We start from the raw sequence: 25182 nt of genomic DNA on the forward strand, positions 1-25182 counted from the left end.
GAGGGGAGGGGAGGGAAGGGGGAGGAGGAGGGGAAGGAGGAGGGGAGGAGATGGAAATTTTTAAGTATAAAAAAATAAACCATGAAATAAAACAGAGAAGTTGACCAATGGAATCATATAGAAGACCCAGATCTTAAACCACAAACCTACGAACACCTGATTTTTGATAAAGGAGCCAAAATTACACAATGGAAGAAAGAGGGCATCTTCAACAAATGGTGCTGGCATAACTGGATGTCAACCTGTAGAAGAATGAAAGTAGATCCATATCTATCACCATGCACAAAACTCAAGTCCAAATGGATTAAAGACCTCAATATTAATCTGAACACACTGAGCTTGATAGAGGAGAAAGTGGGAAGTACTCTACAACAAATGGGCACAGGGAAACGTTTCCTACGCATTACCCCAGCTGCACAGACATTAAGGGCAACATTGAATAAATGGGACCTCCTGAAGCTGAGCAGCTTCTGTAAAGCAAAGGACATTGTCACTAAGACACAAAGGCAGCCTACTGACTGGGAAAAGATCTTCACCAACCCTGCAACTGACAAAGGTCTGATCTCTAAAATATATAAGGAACTCAAGAGACTAGACTTTAAAATGCCAATTAACCCAATTAAAAAATGGGGCGCTGAACTGAACAGAGAATTCTCAACAGAAGAAGTTCAAATGGCCAAAAGACACTTAAGGTCATGCTCAACCTCCCTAGCTATCAGGGAAATGCAAATCAAAACAACTTTGAGATATCATCTTACACCTGTCAGATTGGCTAAAATCAAAAACAATAATAACCTTTGCTGGAGAGGTCGTGGAGTATGAGGTACACTCATCCATTGCTGGTAGGAATGCACACTTGTGCAACCACTTTGGAAAGCAGTGTGGCAGTTTCTCAGGAAATTCAGGATCAACCTACCCCAGGACCCAGCAATTCCACTATTGGGAATCTACCCAAGAGATGCCCAATCATACTACAACAACTATGTTCATAGCAGCATTATTTGTAATAGCCAGATCCTGGAAACAACCTAGATGCCCTTCAGTGGAAGAATGGATGAAGAAACTGTGGAATATATACATGCTAGAATAATACTCAGAGGTAAAAAAACAATGACATCTTGAATTTTGCAGGCTAATGGATGGAAATAGAAAACACTATTTTGAGTGAGGTAACCCAGACCCAAAAAGATGAACATGGGATGTACTCACTCATAATAGGTTTCTAGCCATAATTAAAGGACATCGAGCCTATAATTTGGGATCCTTGAGAAGATAATAAGAAGGTGAACCCCCCAAAAAAGATATAGTAATCCTCCTGGATATTGGAAGTAGACATGATCGCCAGGCAAAAATTAGGAACTTGAGGGTTGGGCGAGACTGGGCCAAGGGAAGATGGGGAAAGAAAAGCCTGAAGGGGAGAATGGGGGGAGCTCGGAGGAATGGGATGCTTGGGATACAGGAAGGGTGGATATGGGAGCAGGGAAGCATATATCTTAATTTAGGGAGCCACCTGAGGGTTGTCAAGAGACTTGACCCTAGAGGGGTTCCCAGGTGTCCAGGGAGACGCCCCCAGTTAGTTCCTTGGGCAGCTGAGGAGAGGGAGCCTGAAAAGGCCAGTTCCTATAGCCATACTGATGAATTTCTTGCATATCACCATAGAACCTCCATCTGGCGATAGATGAAGAAAATGACAGAGCCCCACATTGGAGCACCGGACTGAGCTCCCAAGGTCCTGATGAGGAGCAGAAGGAGAGAGAACATGAGAAAGAAAGTTAGGAACGTGAGGGGTGCGTTCACTCATGGAGACAGTGGGACAGAACTAATGGGAGATCACCAACTCCAGTTGGAATGGGACTGATGGAACATGCGACCAAACCCGTCTCTCTGAATGTGGCCAACAGTGGGGGCTGACTGAGAAGCAAAGGAAAAAAGCGCTGGGCTCTGATTCTTCTGCATGGACGGGCTCTGTGGGAGCCTTCTCAGCTTGGTAGATCACCTTCCTGGACCTGGGGGGAGTTGGGAGGACCTTGGTCTCAACATAGAGTAGGGAACCCTGATGGCTCCTTGGCCTGAAAGGAAGGGGTATGGGGAAGGGGAGAGGAGGGATGTGGAGGAAGACGGGAGGAGATGGAAATTTTTAAATATAAAAAAAAAAACCAAAAAGATCATTCTTTGGGGTGAGTGAGGAGTGAGTGCCCGAACCGCGGCAGCTGCCCGGAGAGGGACCACCTACACTCCACAACTCCCCCTGCCTCCAGCACACTTCCTGCTCTTCCTGCAGGGGTTATTCTCCCCAGATACCACCTCTCTCTCCCTGTCCCTTCCCAGCTTGCACCCAGAATCCTCCCCCCCCTCCTCCTGCCTCATCCTCCCATCTTTGGGACCACAAAATCCTACAGCTCAGCCTGTTTGGGCTCTGGGGACCTGGAATTGAGTGCACCCAGACCGGTGGGAGGTCCCCTCCTTCATTTGACTGCCCGGGGCAAGGTAAGCCTTTGTCTGAGAGCTGCTTGGCCTGCAAGGGGACCTGACAGTCTGCCAGAGGATCCATCATTCTTTGGGGTGTCCTGCTCCAGTTCTAAGGCCATCCACCCAAAGGGGTCAGACTCTGGCCTCCAGGCAGGTCTGAGGATTCCTTTAAGGGAGTGCGGGCTTCTTCAGATTGTGACGCAAGGAATAGGTCCTCCTCTGGCACTGGGGAGATCCAACCAGTTTCAGTCACAGCAAAGATTGGTCTAGGACACCAAACGCCTCCGGGCTCCTTTTGAAGGAAGAGATGGGCAGGCGCCAATGCAGGAGCTCCTCCAACAACATGAGAGGCAATATGACATCACCACAAGCCAGACATCCCGAAACAACAAGAATTGAACACCCTACCCCAGAAGATATAGAAGAAACTGACCTTAAACAGTACTTTATGAAAATAATAGAGGACCTTAAACAGGAGGTAAAAAACTGCCATAAAGAAATGGAGATGACAAACAAAAAGGTAGACGAAATAAATAAATCGCTCAAAGATACCCAAGAAAAACAAGAAAAACAAGAAAAAGCAATCAAACAGGTAAGGGAAACAGTACAAGACCTGATAAATGAAATGGAGGTACTGAAGAAAACACAATCTGAGGGACGACTGGAAATGGAAACTCTGAGTAAACGAACAGAAACTTCAGAGACAAGTATTTCCAACCGAATACAAGAGATGGAAGAAAGAATCTCGGACTCTGAAGATACTATAGAGGAAATAAACTCACAGATTAAAGAACTAAACAAATCTAACAAATTCTTAACACAAAACATTCAGGAAATCTGGGACACCATGAAAAGACCAAACCTAAGAATAATTGGGGTAGAAGAAGGAGAAGAATTACAACTCAAAGGCCCAGAAAACATATTCAACAAAATTATAGAAGAAAACTTCCCCAACCTAAAGAAGGATGTTCCTATGAAGGTACAAGAAGCCTACAGAACACCAAATAGACTGGATCAAAAGAAAGCATCCCCACGCCATATAATAATCAAAACACAAAACATACAGAATAAAGAACAGATATTAAGAGCTGCAAAGGAAAAAGGTCAAGTAACATATAAAGGGAAACCTATCAGAATTACACCTGATTTCTCAATGGAAACCATGAAAGCCAGAAGAGCTTGGATAGATGTGCTACAGACACTAAGGGAACATGGATGCAAGCCTAGACTATTATACCCAGCAAAGCTTGCATTCACCATTGATGGAGAAAACAAGATATTCCAGGAGAAAAACAGATTTAAACAATACGCAGCCACAAATCCAGCCTTGCAGAAAGTAATAGAAGGAAAATCACAAACCAAGGAGTCCTACAACGCCCACAATAACTCAGACATCTAGCGACCCTTCACCAGCACAACTAGAAGAAGGGAAACACACAAACTCTAATACTAAAAATTACTGAAGTTAACAACCACTGGTCATTAATATCACTTAATATCAATGGACTCAATTCACCTATAAAAAGGCACAGGCTAAGAGACTGGATATGAAAACAGAATCCAACATTTTGCTGTTCACAAGAAACACACCTCAACCACAAAGACAGACACCTACTCAGAGTAAAGGGTTGGGAAAAGGTTTATCAAGCAAATGGCCCTAAGAAACAAGCGGGTGTGGCCATTCTAATTTCCAACAAAGTTGACTTCAAACTAAAATCAATCAGAAGAGATGGAAAGGGACACTTTATACTCATAACAGGAAAAATCCATCAGAATGAAGTCTCAATCCTGAATATCTATGCCCCTAATATAAAAGCTCCCACTTATGTAAAAGAAACACTTCTAGAACTCAAGGCAGCCATCAAACCACACACACTAATAGTTGGAGACTTCAACACTCCTCTCTCACCAATGGACAGGTCAATCAGACAGAAACCTAACAGAGAATTGAAAGACTTAATGGAGGTAATGAACCAAATGGACTTAACAGACATCTATAGAACATTCCACCCAAATAGGAAAGAATATACCTTCTTCTCTGCGGCTCATGGAACCTTTTCGAAAATTGACCATATACTTGGTAACAAAGCAAATTTCCACAGTTACAAAAAAAATATTAGTAACCACCTGTGTCTTATCGGATCACCATGGATTAAAATTAGAATTCAACAACAATGCTACCCCCAGAAAGCCCACAAACTCATGGAAACTGAACAGTCAACTACTGACCCACACCTGGGTCAAGGAAGACATAAAGAAAGAAATTAAAGTCTTTCTTGAATTTAATGAAAACAAAGACACAACATACTCAAACCTATGGGACACAATGAAAGCAGTGCTAAGAGGAAAGTTCATAGCACTAAGTGCCCACTTAAAGAAAACGGAAAAAGCGCTCATTGGTGACTTAACAGCACACCTGAAAGCTCTGGAAAAAAAAGAAGCAGACTCACCTAGGAGAAGTAGAAGACTGGAAATAATCAAATTGAGGGCAGAAATCAACAAAATAGAAACACAGAAAACAATCCAAAGAATCAATGAAACAAGAAGCTGGTTCTTGGAGAAAATCAACAAGATTGACAAACCCTTAGCCAAACTAATCAAACGGCAGAGGGAGAACACGCAAATTAATAAGATCAGAAATGAAAAGGGGGACATAACCACAGACACAGAAGAAATTCAGAAAATCATTAGATCTTACTACAAAAGCCTGTATGCCACAAAATTGGAAAATGTAAAAGAAATGGACAGTTTTTTAGATAAATACCATATACCAAAGTTAAACCAGGACCAGGTAAATGCTCTAAATCGTCCTGTTAGTCGCGAAGAATTAGAAACTTTTATCAGAAACCTCCCTACCAAAAAGAGCCCAGGACCAGATGGTTTCAATGCGGAATTCTACCAGAACTTCCAAGAAGACCTAATACCTATACTCCTTAAGGTATTTCATAATATAGAAACACAAGAGACACTGCCAAATTCCTTCTATGAAGCTACAGTTACCCTGATACCTAAACCACACAAAGACTCAACCAAGAAAGAGAATTACAGGCCAATCTCACTCATGAACATTGACGCAAAAATTTTCAATAAAATACTGGCAAACCGAATCCAAGAACACATTAGAAAAATTATCCATTACGATCAAGTAGGCTTCATCCCAGAGATGCAGGGCTGGTTCAACATATGAAAATCTATCAATGTAATCCATCATATAAACAAACTGAAGGAAAAAAAAAACATATGGTCATCTCATTAGATGCTGAAAAAGCATTTGACAAAATTCAGCACCCTTTTATGATAAACGTCTTGGAGAGATTAGGGATACAAGGGTCATTCCTAAATATAATAAAAGCTATTTACAGCAAGCCGACAGCTAACATCAAATTAAACGGAGAGAAACTCAAGGCTATCCCACTAAATTCAGGAACATAACAAGGCTGTCCACTCTCTCCTTATCTCTTCAATATAGTGCTTGAAGTTCTAGCAATAGCAATAAGACAACATAAGGGAATCAAGGGGATTCAATTTGGAAAGGAAGAAGTTAAACTTTCATTATTTGCAGATGATATGATAGTATACATAAGCGACCCCAAAAATTCCACCAAAGAACTCCTTCAGTAACGTGGCAGGTTACAAGATCAACTCCAAAAAATGAGTCGCCCTCCTATACACAAAGGATAAGGAAGCAGAGAGGGAAATCAGAGAAGTATCACCTTTCACAATAGCCACAAATAGCATAAGATATCTGGGAGTATCTCTAACCAAGGAAGTGAAGGATTTATTTGACAAGAACTTTAAGTCTTTGAAGAAAGAAATTGAAGAGGATACCAGAAAATGGAAGGATCTCCCCTGCTCGTGGATTGGGAGGATCAACATAGTAAAAATGGCAATTGTACCAAAAGCAATCTATAGATTCAATGCAATCCCAATCAAGGTCCCATTAAAATTCTTCACAGAGATTGAGAGGACAATAATCAACTTTATATGGAAAAACAAGAAACCCAGGATAGCCAAAAAAATCTTATACAATAAAGGTTCTTCTGGAGGCATTACCATCCCTGACTTCAAACTCTATTACAAAGCTACAGTATTGAAAATGGCTTGGTATTGGCATAAAAACAGAGAGGTTGACCAATGGAATCATATAGAAGACCCGGATCTTAAACCACAAACCTATGAACACCTGATTTTTATAAAGGAGCCAAAAGTACACAATGGAAGAAAGAGGGCATCTTCAACAAATGGTGCTGGCATAACTGGATGTCAACCTGTAGAAGAATGAAAATAGATCCATATCTATCACCATGCACAAAACTCAAGTCCAAATGCATTAAAGACCTCAATATGAATTTGAACACATTGAGCTTGATAGAGGAGAAAGTGGGAAGTACTCTACAACAAATGGCCACAGGGAACCGTTTCCTACGCATAACCCCAGCTGCACAGACTTTAAGGGCAACATTGAATAAATGGGACCTCCTGAAGTTGAGCAGCTTCTGTAAAGCAAAGGACATTGTCACTAAGACACAAAGGCAGCCTACTGACTGGGAAAAGATCTTCACCAACCCTGCAACTGACAAAGGTCTGATCTCTAAAATATATAAGGAACTCAAGAGACTAGACGGTAAAATGCCAATTAACCCAATTAAAAAATGGGGCGCTGAACTGAACAGAGAATTCTCAACAGAAGTTCAAATGGCCAAAAGACACTTAAGGTCATGTTCAACCTCCCTAGCTATCAGGGAAATGCAAAGAAAAACAACTTTGAGATATCATCTTACACCTGTCAGATTGGCTAAAATCAAAAACAACAATAATAACCTTTGCTGGAGAGGTTGTGGGGTAAGGGGTACACTCATCCATTGCTGGTGGGAATGCAAACTTGTGCAACCACTTTGGAAAGCAGTGTGGCGGTTTCTCAGGAAATTCGGGATCAACCTACCCCAGGACCCAGCAATTCCACTATTGGGAATCTACCCAAGAGATGCCCAATCATACAACAAAAGCATATGCTCATCTATGTTCATAGCAGCATTATTTGTAATAGCCAGATCCTGGAAACAACCTAGATGCCCTTCAGTGGAAGAATGGATGAAGAAACTGTGGAATATATACATGCTAGAATACTACTCAGCGGTAAAAAACAATGACACCTTGAATTTTGCAGGCAAATGGGTGGAAATAGAAAACACTATTCTGAGTGAGGTAACCCAGACCCAAAAAGATGAACATGGGATGTACTCACTCATAATAGGTTTCTAGCCATAATTAAAGGGCATCGAGCCTATAAATTTGGGATCCTTGAGAAGATAATAAGAAGGTGAACTCCCAAAAAAAGATATAGTAATCCTCCTGGATATTGGAAGTAGACACGATCACCAGGCAAAAATTGGGAACTTGAGGGTTGGGCGAGACTGGGCCAAGGGAAGATGGGGAAAGAAAAGCCTGAAGGGGAGAACGGGGGGAGCTCGGAGGAATGGGATGCTTGGGATACAGGAAGGGTGGATATGGGAGCAGGGAAGCATATATCTTAATTTAGGGAGCCACCTGAGGGTTGTCAAGAGACTTGACCCTAGAGGGGTTCCCAGGTGTCCAGGGAGACGCCCCCAGTTAGTTCCTTGGGCAGCTGAGGAGAGGGAGCCTGAAAAGGCCAGTTCCTATAGCCATACTGATGAATTTCTTGCATATCACCATAGAACCTCCACCTGACGATAGATGAAGAAAATGACAGAGCCCCACATTGGAGCACCGGACTGAGCTCCCAAGGTCCTGATGAGGAGCAGAAGGAGAGAGAACATGAGAAAGAAAGTCAGGACCGTGAGGGAACCTCCAGCTGGCGACAGATGGGGAATGTGACTGAGCCCCACATTGGAGCATTGGACTGAGCTCCCAAGGTCCTGATGAGGAGCAGAAGGAGTGAGAACTTGAGGGAGAAAGTCAGGAACGAGAGGGGTGCGTTCACTCATGGAGACGGTGGGACAGAACTAATGGGAGATCACCAACTCCAGTTGGAATGGGACTGATGGATCATGCGACCAAACCGGTCTCTCTGAATGTGGCCAACAGTGGGGGCTGACTGAGAAACAAAGGACAATGGCTCTGGGCTCTGATTCTTCTGCATGGACGGGCTCTGTGGGAGCCTTCTCAGCTTGATCGATCACCTTCCTGGACCTGGGGGGAGTTGGGAGGACATTGGTCTTAGCATAGAGTGGGGAACCCTGATGGCTCCTTGGCCTTGAGAAGGAGGGAGGGGAGGTATGGGTGGAGGGGAGGGGAGGGGAGGGAAGGGGGAGGAGGAGGGGAGGGAGGGGGGAGGAGGAGGGAAGGAGATGGAAATTTTTAAATATAAAAAAATAAATAAACCATGAAAAAAAAAACCAAAAAAAGAGAAAAAAAGAAATAAATAAAGGAAAAAAGGTAAAGACAAAGTCAAAAAAAAAAAAAGGAAAGAAAATTAGATGTCTGTGATGGATGAGCAGCGATGCGAACAATCACCTGCAGTGCGCCTGCGCAGGCCTGCTCCTGGGCCGGGCTTCCATGGGAAGAGCTCAGCAAGGTTAGCACGTGCAGCCACGTGGAGCAAAACAAAGCTCAGAGGCTCAAATGGGTTCACAGAACTGTTTCAGCTCTGTGCCAGGTAGCACAAAGTATCATAGTATAGTGACAGGTGCCCGGGAGGGCAGAAACAGACCTTACCTATGATGAGGTCACTAGAACACTCATTTAATTAAAAGCTAACAATGACATCATGCACAAAAATCCACTCCAGGTAAATTGAAGGTTTAAATAGTAAAAACTGGAGGATAAGTCAGAAAATATCTATCTGTGTGTGACAGATGGTAATATTTCTGAAACAGGACTCAAAAGACACATTTGGAAAAGAGACGAGTCACTAAAGTGGACATCACTAAAATCGGAAGTTTCTATCCATCGGAAGACAGCTAGCGTGAGAAGAAAACCTCATATGTGGGAGAAACAGTTGTGATAATACATAGCTTCCCACCAAGTCCCCATAGCTAGACTGTGCAAACAACTCCTGATAATTAGGAAGAAAAAGATGGCTTCCAAAGTAAAAAGGGCAAAAGATTTGGGTTAAACACAAAGCACAATGTACATATTTTTACTAACCAGGTGAAAAGTTGGTCAACTGCATTAGCCATTAGGAATATGTAAACAAAGATTTCAATGTAATAGCACTCATCTATCTGATAAAAAGAGATCAACCCATTGGTGCAGATAGAATGCTGCCTGCACTCCCCTGCCTCATGGGGCTCTATAGATTGGACACCCTATGCCTCAGCAGTTCCTTTTGAGGTGTACAAATGATAGATCTTTATAAATTTGTTCACTAAATAAAGACATGCAAAAATCTATATTATAGAAAAAACTAAAGACAACTCAAGCCCAGTTAGCAGTAGAATGGACTGTTGTAGGAGGACGGTGGGCCTGCTTTTTGTCCCGCCCAGCTAGCTTAACCTGAAATAATTACACGGAAACTGTATTCATTAAATTGGTGCCTGGCCCATTATCTCCAGCCCCTTATTGGCTAACTCTTACATATTAGTTTAACCCATCTCCTTTAATATGTATTGCCACTTGACTATGGCTTACCCGCATGAGTTTAACCAGCATCCGTCTTGGATAGGAGAGCGATGGCGTCTGCCACACTGCCTTCTTCCTCCCAGAATTCTGTTCTGTCTACTCTACCCACCTAAGGGCTGGCCTATCAAAAGGCCAAGGCAGCTTCTTTATTTAACCAATGAAAGTAACACATAGACAGAAGACCCTCCTACACCAATGGATAAATTATATCTATATATAGGAAGAGGGACTGCTTGTTTGTCCTCCCAGTTGCCTGACTTTCTTACACCCAAAATAACCACACAAAAACTGTATTAATTAAAACACTGCTTGACCTTAGCTCTAACTTATTATTTGCTAACTCTTATATATTAGTTTAACTCATCTCGATTAATCTGTGTATCACCACGTGCTGTGACTTACCGGCAAGATTCTAACTGCTGTCCTTCTGAGGCAGAGGATCCATGGCTTCTCTGACTCTGCCCGTCTCCCTCCCAGCATTCAGTTTTGTTTTCTTCACCTACCTAAGTTCCACCTTATCACCTAGGCCAAGGCCATTTCTTTATTCATTAACCAATTAAAGCAACACACAAACAGAAAAAACTAGGTATGGGAAGCAAAATGGTTAGTCTCAAAAACATAATATTGAACCCAAAGACTCAAACATGTAAGACTGCAGATTCCATTACATAAATACACACAAACGTGTACACAGAGAGAGAAAGAGAGATAAAGAGAGAATTAATGGGAATAAGATAGAGGTCTCCTTTGGTGTGTAAACGGTGGCCGTGGCAGGATGCTGGTAAAGGCCTGCCCATGTGATCTGATGGATTTGCTTTGAAATGTATCTATCAATGCCCTTGTGTGTATCTTTCTATTGCTTGAAATTGTTTTAAAACATATTTTACCTTGAGTCTTCACATAACTTGTAAAGAACATGTTCATTTGGAAGATGACTTTGAGTTTAAATCTTAAAACCTTTTTAATGTTATGTTTAGACTGCTTAATTTTCTTGTTAGGTTTCTTTCCAGTGCTAAGATACTATGGTCTCTCTATATATAGAGAGAGGGGGGAAAGAGATAGATAGAGGAGAGAGAGAGACAGACGAGAAAGAGAGAGAGAGAGAGAGAGAGAGAGAGAGAGAGAGAGAGAGAGAGAAACATTTGAACTAAATTACTTTTTATATTCTAATTTCTACTGGCCTTTCTAATCTGCAAAAATATTCTGATTTTCTATATTCCAGGATAAGATTTCTTGTAAACTAATACTGCGAAAATAAGCTGTTCTGACTTTGGCAGAGGTCATTTCTAACACTCTTCTGCTTATTTCCACACCTTCTCTTTGGTAGGCGAGCAAAGATAGGACTACAATTTTGGTAGCACACAGACTTTCCACTATTTGTGGGGCAAACCTGATTGTGACTATGAAGGACGGCATGGTAGCAGAGAAAGGGACCTATGCTGAACTAATGGCAAAGCAGGGGCTGTATTACCCACTCGCCATGACCCAGGTAGCATTTACAGGATGTTACATCTGCATGTGTCTCTGTAACATAGGAAGCAGGACCAATGAGGACAGGGTTACAAACCTCAAGGAAGTGATTAGAAGGCTGCAAAGTTGGGGGTAAAACCAAGAAGAAAGCCAGAGGGATAGGACAGCAGTGCAGAAATAAACAGACAAAAGCAAACACTTCCTTGTGCAGCTGAAAAGGAGAGATCAGCTTTCCATGCAGACAGAGGAGTGCTGGGAGAATAATTAGAGAAAGTGAGAGAACGATATGAGAAGTTCCTTGAAGCCAAGCAGAAGGGCCAGAGCGTAAAGGTGCAAAGTACACCTGACACTGTGCAGCACGTGAAGGAGATCACTGTGTCTGTGGACTGAACATACAGACTCTGTGCCACATATACACATCCTCATAGATGGGGTGCAGAGCTCATGTTGGCAGTCAAAGGCAGAATAAAGCAGTTGGTCCTCACTCTTCAGGATCACATATCTGTGAGACACACCCTGCTATATTTCACACAGCTCAAGCCCCATCACTAGAAGTGATGGAGATTAAGCCCTAGGCATCCCCCTCACTCTGTTCCTGCTTTCTTATCTCATTCTAGAAGACAGAATTTTTACTAAAGGCTCTTCTATAGATATATAACTTCAGTCTTTTTCTGCTTATTTTACTTCTTCAATATCTGGCCCTACCCTTGATGTCTGGATTATTATTTTACAAATTAGGAAACAGAGAGTTTTGAGTCTCTGAATCCTCTTCAAGTTTATAACAAATCTGGAACCTCTAAGTTTGTCCACTACAGTAAGAAGGTGTTATTTAAGGGCATTACAAGAAGTTGCAAAAAGCTATTGGCCCCTTATGTGAAGATCCTGCTTCTATACAATGCACTTTCTTTGTAATATTGTGAACATGATAAAAGACTGTGGGGGGCCCACAGAAATGGGTTCACACCACCTTGACTGAAGGTCAGAGAGCTTAAGGCTACTCTTGTGCATTTAAAGATATTGACAAGAAGTCTGACTTAAGGAGTAGCTACAAACAAGATATCCTGACCTAGGCTGTAGTTACTTGGTGTTTTGGATGTTAAAATGGCCCATAGAGGTAGATCTGCTCCACCTTGACCAAAGGTCAGAGAATACAAGTCTATTCCTGCTCCTTCAAGGAAGAGAAAAGAGGTTTGACACAGAGAGTGACTCCCCACAGGATACACCTCTAAGGTAAAGTCCTTTAATGTCCTGCCTAAAACATCTGAATGCTTAACTTAGGAAATAGTGTCTTGATGTCTAAAACCTTGAAGCAAGTAGTTGTCCTAAGTGTCCTTTGTGTTATGTAAAAGCAGTCTTTTGCCTTCTTCCCTCCTTTATGTATTGGGATATATAAGCATATGGAAAATAAACACAGGCATATTCAGGAAAAAAAGAAGGTGTTATTTAGAATAATCTAAAAAGTAATGAAAACAAAACAGAAGTTAGAAATATAATCTTTTTTTGGTTTTTCGAGACAGGGTTTCTAGAAATATAATCTTAAATAGAGCATGGTGGCTCAGGCCTATAATCACTGCTTTCAGGAGGCAGAATCACAAGGATATTTGTGAGTTCAAGGTCAACCTGGGACACATAGTGAGACCCTGGTTGTTTTTGTTGTTTTGCTTTTAAAGTGGGGAGGGTGCTGGAAGGATACAATGGCTCCACTTGAGACTCCAGCTCTGAGATGGGCAGAGACAGGAGAATCTCTGGATCTCATTGGCCAGACTATCTAGCTAAAGTCAGGAACCCAGGTTCAATGAAAGACTCTACCTCAAAAAGTAAGATGGAGGACAATGGAGGAAGCTCCTCAGTTTTATCCTCTGGCCTAGACACATGTGCATGCACAAACATGTGCACAGCCACATACACATGGGTAAAAGAAAATCTGAGAAGCACCACAGTAGATGAGAAATGAGCTGCCATCACTACCAGTTGACTCTGTGAGGCTACATTTTCAGGGCCAAGGATAAATGTATTTATGTTTCTATTTTCTAATTCCTAACATGAGGGAAATACATTAATCAGTTCATTAAAATGAACTGATTCTTATACGTATTTGGAATGATTTGTATGTTTGTGGATATGAAATAAAATCAAGTACAGAGAAGCCAGAGAGATGGCCTAGTGAGTAAGAGCACTAGCTGCTCCTGCAAAGGACCCAGGTTCTATCCCAAGCATTCAAATTATGGTTCATAACTATCCATATCTCCAGTTCCACAAGATCTGATTCTGTCTTCTGACTTCCATGGCACCAGGCACACATTTGGGCAATTTTTTTCAGAAATAAATAAATCTAAAAGAATTAATCCAGTACAGATGCAAATTTTTTGTTTTGCTTTTTGTTGTTTTCTGTTTTGTTTTTTGAGACAGAGTTTCTCTGTGTGGTCTTAGCTGTCCTGGACCTCACTCTGTAGACCAAGCTGGCCTCGAACTCACAGAGTACTGGGAGTAAAGGCATGTGCTACCCGCTCCGGGCTAGACATTTTGTACATGTATACAATGTATCTTGATTCCTCTCTACCCCAACTTCTAAATGTACTCCTCAACACCTCTCTCCCACCTTCATGTGTAGTTCTTTCCTTTCCTTTTTGCTTTTTTCTTTTGTAAGCCTCTGAGTCCAGTTAGTGCTGCCTGCTGGAATATTGATTGACCTTGTTGGCTTGATTTTGTTCATGTCATCATGGCTGAAGTGAGTTACTGAATAAAACGGCTATGTCGTGTCCAGAAAAGGGCACTCACAGCACTCTTCCCCCTCCTCTGCCTTTTCTTCTACTATGTTCCTGGAGCCTTGAGGTATCCAGTTTCTAGCTAAGCACTCAACAGTCACTTATTCTCAGCATCTTAGCCAGTCTCTGCATTAACTGCTGTCCACTGCAGAAGCTATTGTCTTTAGCCAAGCTTGATAGCAACACTAATCTATGAATATAAAAATAAATATTTCTTTTTTCTTTTCTTTTCTTTTCTTTTTTTCTTCAGAGCTGAAGACCAAACTTAGGATTTTGCACTTGCTAGGCAAGCGCTCTACCACTGAGCTAAATTCCCAACCCCAAGCATAAATATTTAAAAGACAATTTGGTGTGTTGTTCATTTAACAATACAACATATGTTCCCTTCTAAGACTTATGACCATTCAATCCATGGGCTTTTAAGCTTGTTTGCAATATTATACAACAATTCCCTCCTGTGTCCAGGTCTCAGATCCAATAAGAAAGCAGTTGGTTACCCCAATAACCTTCATGCTGCTGTTGTATCACCTTGACTGGTAGTCAGTATTATAATACTCAGGTCCCGTGCTGGGCAAGACTATTGCTGCCTTTACTGCTCACTCCTGTCCCCACCACCACCACCACTACCCAGCTACCTATATAAAGCTTTCCTGCACTAGGAGAGCTAGCCTACAAGAAGGAAGTTCTTAGGTCAGTCTTAGCGTGCTTTCTCTATGTCCTTTAACAAAATCTGTTTTATTTTCAACAACAAGGTCTCACAATCTGGCTCCGGTGAGCAACCAAGAGTAATGACAACAGCCTGTATTTTTTGGAGGCCTCTGAGGACTCTTTGAGTTGTGAGGAGGTGTTTGAAGCCTGGCACTAAGATTTTCATTTACCCATGCAGGGTACCTCTGTTTAAATGCCTTTTTATATTTTCAATTATGTTTTGTAGTTACCTTACAAAGTAATGAATTTCTGTAAGGAATTTTTCATACATCCTTAGTTTTGGTTGGCCCTTAATCTTCCTGTCTCTACTTAAAATCTTTAACATCACGTACCCTTATTATTCTTTTGTCTAGCAAACTCCTTAGAAAAATGACTTGTCTTTGACCAATAACAGAATTCCTCCTTAGAAAGCTTTACTATGAAATCGGGTTAAATTCTATTTTAAATTTTCCACTGATTAAATAACTCTGGACAAAAAAGAATAGTCAAATAAAAGATTTCTTCCACAATGGAAAAATAACAGAAAAGAAGGTGATAGTGTAAAAGTACCAGTAATTACAGACTTTGAAGTTTACTGTGTCTTTGTGTAATTCATTAACTGCTCTCCAGATTGCTGAGGAATCCGACCATCCCTGGAATGTGGTCCTGTCCTTGCCCACCTGATTCTGCCTCCACTTCCCTCCCATTCTCTCAGCTGCTGTTCTCTCTGAGTTCAGGCTTCTCTCCTGCCAGCTCTTCTAGTGGAGTCAAAAATCTACTTCCTCTCTCATCCCAGCTCACTGGCGAGCTCTGCTTGGGGGTCTCGTGAAACTGCCCTCATGTTTCTAATTACAAGAAAAAGAAAAACTATGTTCATTGCAATCTATTTTATAATTTATCACTAATGCATATTTTAATATTTATTCATAGTTAGTTTGATTTCTCTGTATTTTTTTTTATTCTCAAGAAGTCCCAATGCACACAGACCCATTTTGCTTTGAAGTCTCAGTCTGGATTGAACTGTGGCTAATGGCCAAGAAAGTATTACTGTCTCCTAAGATTGATCTCAGGTCCTGGCCACACACACAAGCTTCGAAGTGACACAACAAAGACCTTTGTATTTTTTCTTGTGTGTGTGCATGTGTGCATGTTTGCTTGTTTGTTTTTAAGAACGAGTCTCTAACTGGCCTAGAACTCACCAAGCAGGCTAGACTAGCAAGCCTGCAAGCCCCAAGGATCGACTTATCTCATCTATCCCTGCACATCTTCACCCTCCAGCTGTCCCCCTACCTCAGCTCCCAACCCATCCTGCAGCTCCCTTTCCTCCCTTCCCAGCTATAGGATATTAAGGACATTCCGTCATTCCCAGCTTTTTTAAAACCTTGAGTTCTGGAGACCAAAATCGGGTCCTCACTTTACCAGCTGAGCTGTCTCCCTACCCTGCCTTTGTATTTTTAAGGCATCGTTATAACAGCTGATACCTTCTTGGTTTAAGGATATTTAAAAAGCTGATGAACAAATGGAGGCAAAGACATGTTCCACTGAGGAAAAAAGCAGCTCTATTTCTCTGTGTGACGTGAGCAGCTCCAAGTCCCTCTGTGCTGACCAGTCTGAGGAAGTCATCCCCCATCAAAAGATAATGCTTGTATACATGTTCTCCGATACCCAATTAATCCTTATGAAATTTATAATTGATGTGCAATAAAATAGTATTGTGCCATTAAGTTCACATTCACTCCCACGGCCCACAACACTAAGGAGGTCATCGACTGAACCACATTTATGTCAAAGGTCTTTGCTGGGAAAGAAAAAAATCTTATAAAGGCATGTTGTTCCTTCCTACAGGGCAAACCAGGGGTTAAAACAGCAGCCTGAGGTGTGGGGAATACCACCAGGGCTACCCCAGATTAAACTGGGTCCGGATATTGTGTCTAGAGGGCAACTAATGGGACTTCCCGGGCCTTGTGGACCAGGAGCAAGTGAATAGCCATAGAATGCAAACCTGCTGTCAAGGGAGGAAAAGGCAGCCAAAGCACGGGAATGAGCTTGAGAGTAGCAACCAGCACAGCATCAACCCCTCGACCGCCCACCTTCTCTGCGCGGAGTCCTGGTGGAGAGGGGTTCTAACTAATCTCAATACATCTTTCACTGGCTCCTCCCGCTGCAGCAGCCTGGAAACAGACCAGCCGCCACCTGTACTTTGGGTCTCTAAGCCAGCTCCCTTGGGTAGGGGTACCTGATCCCAGGCGTCCTCTTCCCTGCTCCCAGTACAAAGGTCACCCTGCTGTATCCCTCCCTGCCCCCAGCACCACTCAGTACTCTCCTCAGTCACCACCCTACCCGGTACCATTTCTCTTTCACAATTCCTTCCACTTAACCCACCATGGCTTCCAGAGCCACAATTGAATGTCCTCAATACCTTACCTGCTTGGGTTTCTTTTGCCGCGAAAAGCACTGTGCTCAAAGGGAACTTCGGAAAAAAGGGTTTATTTCGACTGAGAGTCCTTCATGAAGTGAACTCAGTGCAGGAACTCAAGACAGGAGCCTGGAGGCAGGAATTGAAGGGGAGGCCCATGGAGGCTGCTACTGACTTGCTCAGTTTGTTTTCTTATACATTCACCTGCCCCAGGGTGACACTGCCCACCCAAAAAATCACGCACAGACTTGTCTACAGGCCAATCTGTTGGAGGCAGATTCTCAATTGAGGTTTCCTCAAATGGTGGTGGATTGAGCCAAGTTGAGGGAAACAAAACAAACAAACAAACAAAACCAACCAACCACCCAGCACACCTTTTCATTAGCATCTTCCCTCCACACGCTTCCCTCAGCCCTAGGGCTCTCCCTCTCCTCAGGCCCCATTACTGCCCCTGTGTGCTGTTATGTATTTGTTAACCGCCAACCAGAGGTCCCTCTTCTGGACAGTTCTTCTGTGTGGCTTCAGTGTCTTTGCCTCCAGCTGACAATCACCCAAGAGCTCTCTTGGGCCCATTGTTATCTCCCAAACTAGAAATCCATTCTTCTCCCAACAATTCAGATTAACACACCCTTAGCTCTTCCTGCTGACTCCCAACTCACCTTCTCCCTCTCGGCCATCAGTTTTCTGCCTGAGGTCTGGATTGCGGACCCCAGCCCTCCTGATGGCCTATGTGACACAGCCAATTAGTTGTCTCACACTTCAGCTACAACTATGTGATCTTCACAGCAATCACACTTAGACTTCCCCCTCGTCTCTCTCACTTTGACTTTTGTAAAGGTTCATTTGTATAAACACATAAAAATAATTTTCAGGCTGACGATACCTGTTAAAAAGAGCCTTGTGTTTACCAGACACACAAAGCCACACATGCACATACATGCAGGCATGTGAGCAAAATAAGGTAATAAAATTAATTTTTTAAATATTTTAAAAAAATAATTTTTAATTTTGAATCCTATTCTTTGAGATTTTGTTTTGTTTTTTGTTTTTTATTTATGGTCTGTTCAGTTTTCTGTTTGTTTGTTTTGTTTTTAGTATCCAAGCTGCAGAGAAACCCTGTCTTGAAAAACCAAAAAAAAAAAAAAAAAAGTATATATACTCCACAAGCTTAGAGAAGCTCTCTGGAAAGAAATCAGAGGTCATTAATCTAAATAAAGAGGAAAAAAATAACTTTTTCCACTAGCCCTTGAATATAAGAACTTGTGAATATAAGAACTAAACTCTTGTAGGATTGTTCATCGCTGTGGATGTCATCAAAGGTCACTATAGGAATTTTTATTTATTTCAAGTAACCAACAGACTAAAATTTACAACATCTAGCATTTGATAAAAAAATCAGTAGTGAAATAAAACAAAACAAAAAACATCTGACAAGATGGCTTGGTGAGCAAAAGTCTTCTGCCAGCCGAGTGCAGTCGCCAGCTCTGGCGCGTTGTCCTCTGACTGCTGAGTCCAGTTGCCAGCTCTGGCGCAGCAGACTCTGGCACGTTGTCCTCTGACCTCCACCTATACCCTGTGGCATGTGCATGCATAGATGTGCATGTATACACACACACACACACACACACACAAATTTTACTAATGTAAAAACACTGATTTTATGTGAGAATACTCAGTAGAAAATCTTTATGACTTTAAGATTTCCTAGATAATATTACCAAAAACATACTGATAAGAATAAATCAGACATTATTAGTGAAGAACATTTCCTTTTATAAAACAGATTTAAGTAACAGGACAAACCATAAACTGGAAATATTTATAAACCAATTATTTTCTATAGAACTTGAACTCAGGCTAAATTAAAAACTACCAAAGCTGCCACGCTCTTCCTGTCCCTTCCCAGCTTGCATCCAGAAACCTCCCCCCCCCCTTCATCCTCCCATCTTTGGAGCCACAAAATCCCACAGCCCAGCCTGTTTGGGCGCCGGGACCGGGAATTGAGTGCACCCAGGTCAGTGGGAGGTCCCATGCTTCAATAGCCTGCCTGCAGCAAGGTAGGTCCTTTGTCACCCAGCTGCTTGGCCAGCAAGGAAACCTGACTGTCTACCAGAAGATCCATCATTCATTGGGGTGAGTGAGTGCCTGAATCGTGGCAGCCGCCCAGAGAAGGACCACCAACATTCCCCAATCCCCCCCCCCAACATACTTCCTGCTCTTCCTGCAGGCCTTATTCTCCCCAGATACTGCCTCTCTCTTCCTGTCCCTTCCCAGCTTGCACCCAGAAACTCCCCTTCCCCGCCCCGCTTCATTCTCCCATCTTTGGGGCCACAAAATCCAACAGCCCAGCCTGTTTGGGCGCCGGGACCGGGAATTGAGTGCACCCAGGCCAGTGGAAGGTCCCCTGTTTCAATAGTCTGCCTGCAGCAAGGTAGGCCCTTTGTCAGTGAGCCGCTTGGCCAGCAAGGAGACCTGACTGTCTACCAGAAGATCCACCATTCATTTGGGTAAGTAAATTGAATTCATTGGGGTGAATTGAACTTCTAAAAGAAGACCCAAAGGGGATTATTAGGAGGAAGAAATGGGCAGGCGCCAATGCAAGAATCCCTCCAACAATTTGAAAAACAACATGAAAACACCAGAACCCAGTGAAGTTATAACAGGAGGACTTGAACACACTAATCAAGAAGAAGTAGAAAAAATTGACTTTATGAAAGTCCCTTAAACAGGAGGTGAAAAACTCCCTTAAGGAAATGGACGAGAAGAATAACAAAAAGTTTGAAGAATTGAGTAAATCCGTAAATGATATCCTAGGAAACCAAGAACAAACAATCAAACAGGTAATGGAAACAGTGCAAGACTTGAAAACTGAAATGGAGGTAAGGAAGAAAACACAAACCGAGGGCCAGCTGGATATGGAAAATCTATGTAAACGAACAGAGACTGCAGAAACAAGCATAACCATCAGAATACAAGAGATAGAAGAAAGAATCTCAGATTCTGAAGATACCATAGAGAAAATAAATGCACTGATCAAAGAAAACAGCAAATCCAACAAATTCTCATCACAAAACATTCAGGAAATCTGGGACACAATAAAAAGACCAAACCGAAGAATAATAGGCATAGAAGAAAGAGAAGAATTACAGCTCAATGGTCCAGAAAATATATTTAATAAAATTATAGAAGAAAACTTCCCAAACCTAAAGAAAGATATTCCTATTAAGGTTCAAGAAGCTTACAGAACACCAAATAGACTGGATCAAAAAAAAAATCATCTCCTCGCCATATTATAATCAAAACACAAAACATACAGAATAAAGAAAGAATATTAAGAGCTGCAAAGGAAAAAGGTCAAGTAAATTACAAAGGTAAACCTATCAGACTAACACCTGACTTCTCTATGGAAACCATGAAAGCCAGAAGGTCCTGGATAGATGTTTTGCAGAAATTAAGAGACCATGGATGCAAGCCCAGATTACTATACCCAGCCAAGCTTTTGTTCACTATAAATGGAGAAAATAAAATATTCCAAGATGAAAACAAATTTAAACAATACGTAGCCACAAATCCAGCCTTACAGAAAGTAATAGAAGGAAATTCACAAACAAAGGAGTCCGGCATTGCCCAAAATAACTCAGACATCTAGCAACCCTTCACCAGCACATCTCAAAGAAAGGAAACACACAATCTCTACTACCAAATAAAAAATGACAACCGGAGTTAACATCCACTGGTCATTAATATCACTTAATATCAATGGACTCAATTCACCTATAAAAAGGCACAGGCTAAGAGATTGGATACGAAAACAGGATCCAACATTCTGCTGTTTACAAGAAACACACCTCAACCACAAAGACAGACATCTACTCAGAGTAAAGGGTTGGGAAAAGGTTTATCAAGCAAATGGACCTAAGAAACAAGCCAGTGTGGCCATACTAATTTCTAACAAAGTTGACTTCAAACTAAAATCAATCAGAAGAGATGGAAAGGGACACTTTATACTCATTACAGGAAAGATCCATCAGAATGAAGTCTCAATCCTGAATATCTATGCCCCTAATACAAAAGCACCCACATATGTAAAAGAAACATTACAAGAACTCAAGGCAACAATCAAACCAAACACACTGATAGTGGGAGACTTCAACACTCCTCTCTCACCAATGGACAGGTCAATTCGACAGAAACCTAACAGAGATTTAAGAGACTTAATAGAGGTAATGAGCCAAATGGACTTAACAGACATCTATAGAACATTCCATCCAAACAGGAAAGAATATAACTTCTTCTCTGTGGCGTATGGAACATTTTCGAAAACTGACCACATATTCAGTAACAAAGCAAACTTCCACAGTTACAAAAGCATATTAGTAACCAAGAAGACCTAATACTTATACTCCTTAAGGTATTTCATGATATAGAAACAGAACAGTCATTGCCAAATTCCTTCTATGAAGCTACAATTACCCTGATACCTAAACCACACAAAGACTCAACCAAGAAAGAGAATTACAGGCCAATCTCACTCATGAACATCGATGCAAAAATTCTCAATAAAATACTGGCAAACCGAATCCAAGAACACATTAGAAAAATTATCCACTCTGATCAAGTAGGCTTCATCCCAAAGATGCGGGGCTGGTTCAACATACGAAAATCTATCAATGTAATCCATCATATAAATAAGCTGAAGGATAAAAACCATATGATCATCTCATTAGATGCTGAAAAAGCATTTGACAAAATTCATCACCCCTTTATGATAAAGGTCTTGGAGCGATTAGGGATACAAGGGTTATTCCTAAATATAATAAAAGCTATTTACAGCAAGCCGACAGCTAACATCAAATTAAATGGAGAGAAACTGAAGGCCACCCCACTAAATTCAGGAACACGACAAGGCTGTCCACTCTCTCCTTATCTCTTCAATATAGTGCCTGAAGTTCTAGCAATAGCAATAAGACAACACAAGGGAATCAAGGGGATTCAAATTGGAAAGGAAGAAGTCAAACTTTTATTATTTGCAGATGATATGTGTACATAAGTGACCCGAAAAACTCCTACAGCTGATAAACTCCTTTAGTATCGTGGCGGGATACAAGATCAACTCCAAAAAATCAGTTGCCCTCCTATATACAAAGGATAAGGAAGCAGAGAAAGAAATCAGAGAAGCGTCACCTTTCACGATAGCCACAAATAGCATAAAATATCTTGGGGTAACTCTAACCAAGGAAGTGAAAGACCTATTTGACAAGAACTTTAAGTCTTTGAAGAAAGAAATTGAAGAGGATACCAGAAAATGGAAGGATCTCCCTTGCTCTTGGATTGGAAGGATCAACATAGTAAAAATGGCAATACTACCAAAAGCAATCTATAGATTTAATGCAATCCCCTTAAAGATCCCATCAAAATTCTTCACAGATCTTGAGAGGACAATAATCAACTTTATATGGAAGAACAAGAAACCCAGGATAGCCAAAAAAATCTTATACAATAAAGGTACTTCTGGAGGCATTACCATCCCTGACTTCAAACTCTATTACAGAACTACAGTATTGAAAACAGCTTGGTACTGGCATAAAAATAGAAAAGTCGACCAATGGAATCGAATAGAAGACCCGGATCTTAAACCACAAACCTATGAACACCTGATTTTCGATAAAGGAGCTAAAAGCACACAATGGAAGAAAGAAAGCATCTTCAACAAATGGTGCTGACATAACTGAATGTCAACCTGTAGAAGAATGAAAATAGATCCATATCTATCACCATGCACAAAACTCAAGTCCAAATGGATTAAAGACCTCAATATTAATCTGAACACACTGAACCTGTTAGAGGAGAAAGTGGGAAGTACTCTACAACATTTGGGCACAGGAGACTGCTTCCTACATATAGCCCCAGCAGCACAGACATTAAGGGCAACATTGAATAAATGGGACCTCCTGAAGCTGAGCAGCTTCTGTAAAGCAAAGGACATTGTCACTAAGACACAAAGGCAGCCTACTGACTGGGAAAAGATCTTCACCAACCCCGCAACAGACAAAGTTCTGATCTCTAAAATATATAAGGAACGCAAGAGACTAGACTTTAAAATGCTAATTAACCCAATTAAAAAAAATGGGTCGCTGAACTGAACAGAGAATTCTCAACAGAAGAAGTTCAAATGGCCAAAAGACACTTAAGGGCATGCTCAACTTCCTTAGCAATCAGGGAAATGCAAAGAAAAACAACGTTGAGATACCATCTTACATCTGTCAGATTGGCTAAAATCAAAAACACCAATGATAGCCTTTGCTGGAGAGGTTGTGGAGTAAAGGGTACACTCATCCATTGCTGGTGGGAATGCAAACTTGTGCAACCGCTTTGGAAAGCAATGTGGTGGTTTCTCAGGAAATTTGGGATCAACCTACCCCAGGACCCAGCAATCCCACTGTTGGGAATTTACCCAAGAGATGCCCAATCATATTACAAAAGCATTTGTTCAGCTATCTTTATAGCAGCATTATTTGTAATAGCCAGAACCTGGAAACAACCTAGATGCCCTTCAGTGGAAGAATGGATGAAGAAAGTGTGGAATATATACATATTAGAGTACTACTCGGCGGTAAAAAACAATGACATCTTGAATTTTGCATGCAAATGGATGGTAATAGAAAACACCATCCTGAGTGAGGTAACCCAGGCCCAAAAAGATGAACATGGGATGTACTCACTCATAATTGGTTTCTAGCCATAAATAAAGGACATCGAGCCTATAATTCATAAAAAAAATCCTAGAGAAGCTAAATAAGAAGGTGAATCCAAAGAAAAACATATAGTTATCCTCCTGGATATTGGAAGTAGACAAGATTGACGGACAAAAAATGGGAACTTGGGGGTGGGGTGGGATGGGGGTATGGGGAGAGAAAAGTGTGAAGTGGAGGATGGGAAGAACTTGGGGGAATAGGATGGTTGGGATATAGGAAGGGTGGGTATGGGAACAAGGAATTATATATCTTAATTAAGGGAGCCATTCTAGGGTTGGCAGAGACTTGACCCTAGAGGGGTTCCCAGGTGTCCAGGAAGATGCCCCCAGCTAGTTCCTTGAGCAGCTGAGATGGTGCCAGAAATGTCCAGATCCTATTGCCATACTGATGAATATCTTGCATATCACCATAGAACCTTCACCTGGCATTGGATGGAGAAAATGACAGAGCCCCACATAGGAGCACCGGACTGAGCTCCCAAGGTCCTGATGAGGAGCAAAAGGAGGGAGATCATGAGCAAGGAAGTCAGGACTGTGAGGGGTGCGTTCACCCATTGAGACGGTGGGACAGATCTAATGGGAGACCACCAAGTCCAGTTGGAATGGGACTGATGGAACAGAGGACCAAACCGGACTCTCTGAATGTGGCTGACGGTGGAGGAGGACTGAGAAACCAAGGACAACGGCGATGAGCTTGAACTCTACAGCATGGACGGGCTCACTGTGAGCCTTGTCAGCTTGGTTGCTCACCTTCCTGGACTTAGGGGGATTTGGGAGGACCTTGGACTTAACATAGTGAAGGGAACCCTTATGGCTCTTTGGCTTGGAGAGGGAGGGAGTGGGGGTATCGGTGGAAGAGAGGGGAGGGCAGGGGGAGGACGAGGGGAGGAGATGTAAATTTTTAATAAAAAATGAGAAAAAAATCATGAAAAAACTACCAAAGCATTTAAAAAATAAATAAATAGCAGCATTCCCATGACAAAGTGAGGAAAAGAGGAACAGTGAGGACCAGAGCCAGT

The 25182-nt window shown here is 41.8% G+C and overlaps 1 protein-coding gene across 1 annotated transcript in view; it reads left to right on the top strand.

Moving 5' to 3' along the window:
• Positions 1-25182, top strand: part of Abcb5 (ATP binding cassette subfamily B member 5) — a 104888-nt gene that overhangs the window by 39523 nt on the left and 40183 nt on the right. Inside the window, 2 exon segments of the mRNA XM_042055397.1 lie at positions 11399-11560; positions 16489-16638. Coding sequence (XP_041911331.1) covers positions 11399-11560; positions 16489-16638 — 312 coding nt within the window.

This window comes from Arvicola amphibius, chromosome 7, assembly GCF_903992535.2.
Source record: "Arvicola amphibius chromosome 7, mArvAmp1.2, whole genome shotgun sequence".
Taxonomy (NCBI): domain Eukaryota; kingdom Metazoa; phylum Chordata; class Mammalia; order Rodentia; family Cricetidae; genus Arvicola; species Arvicola amphibius.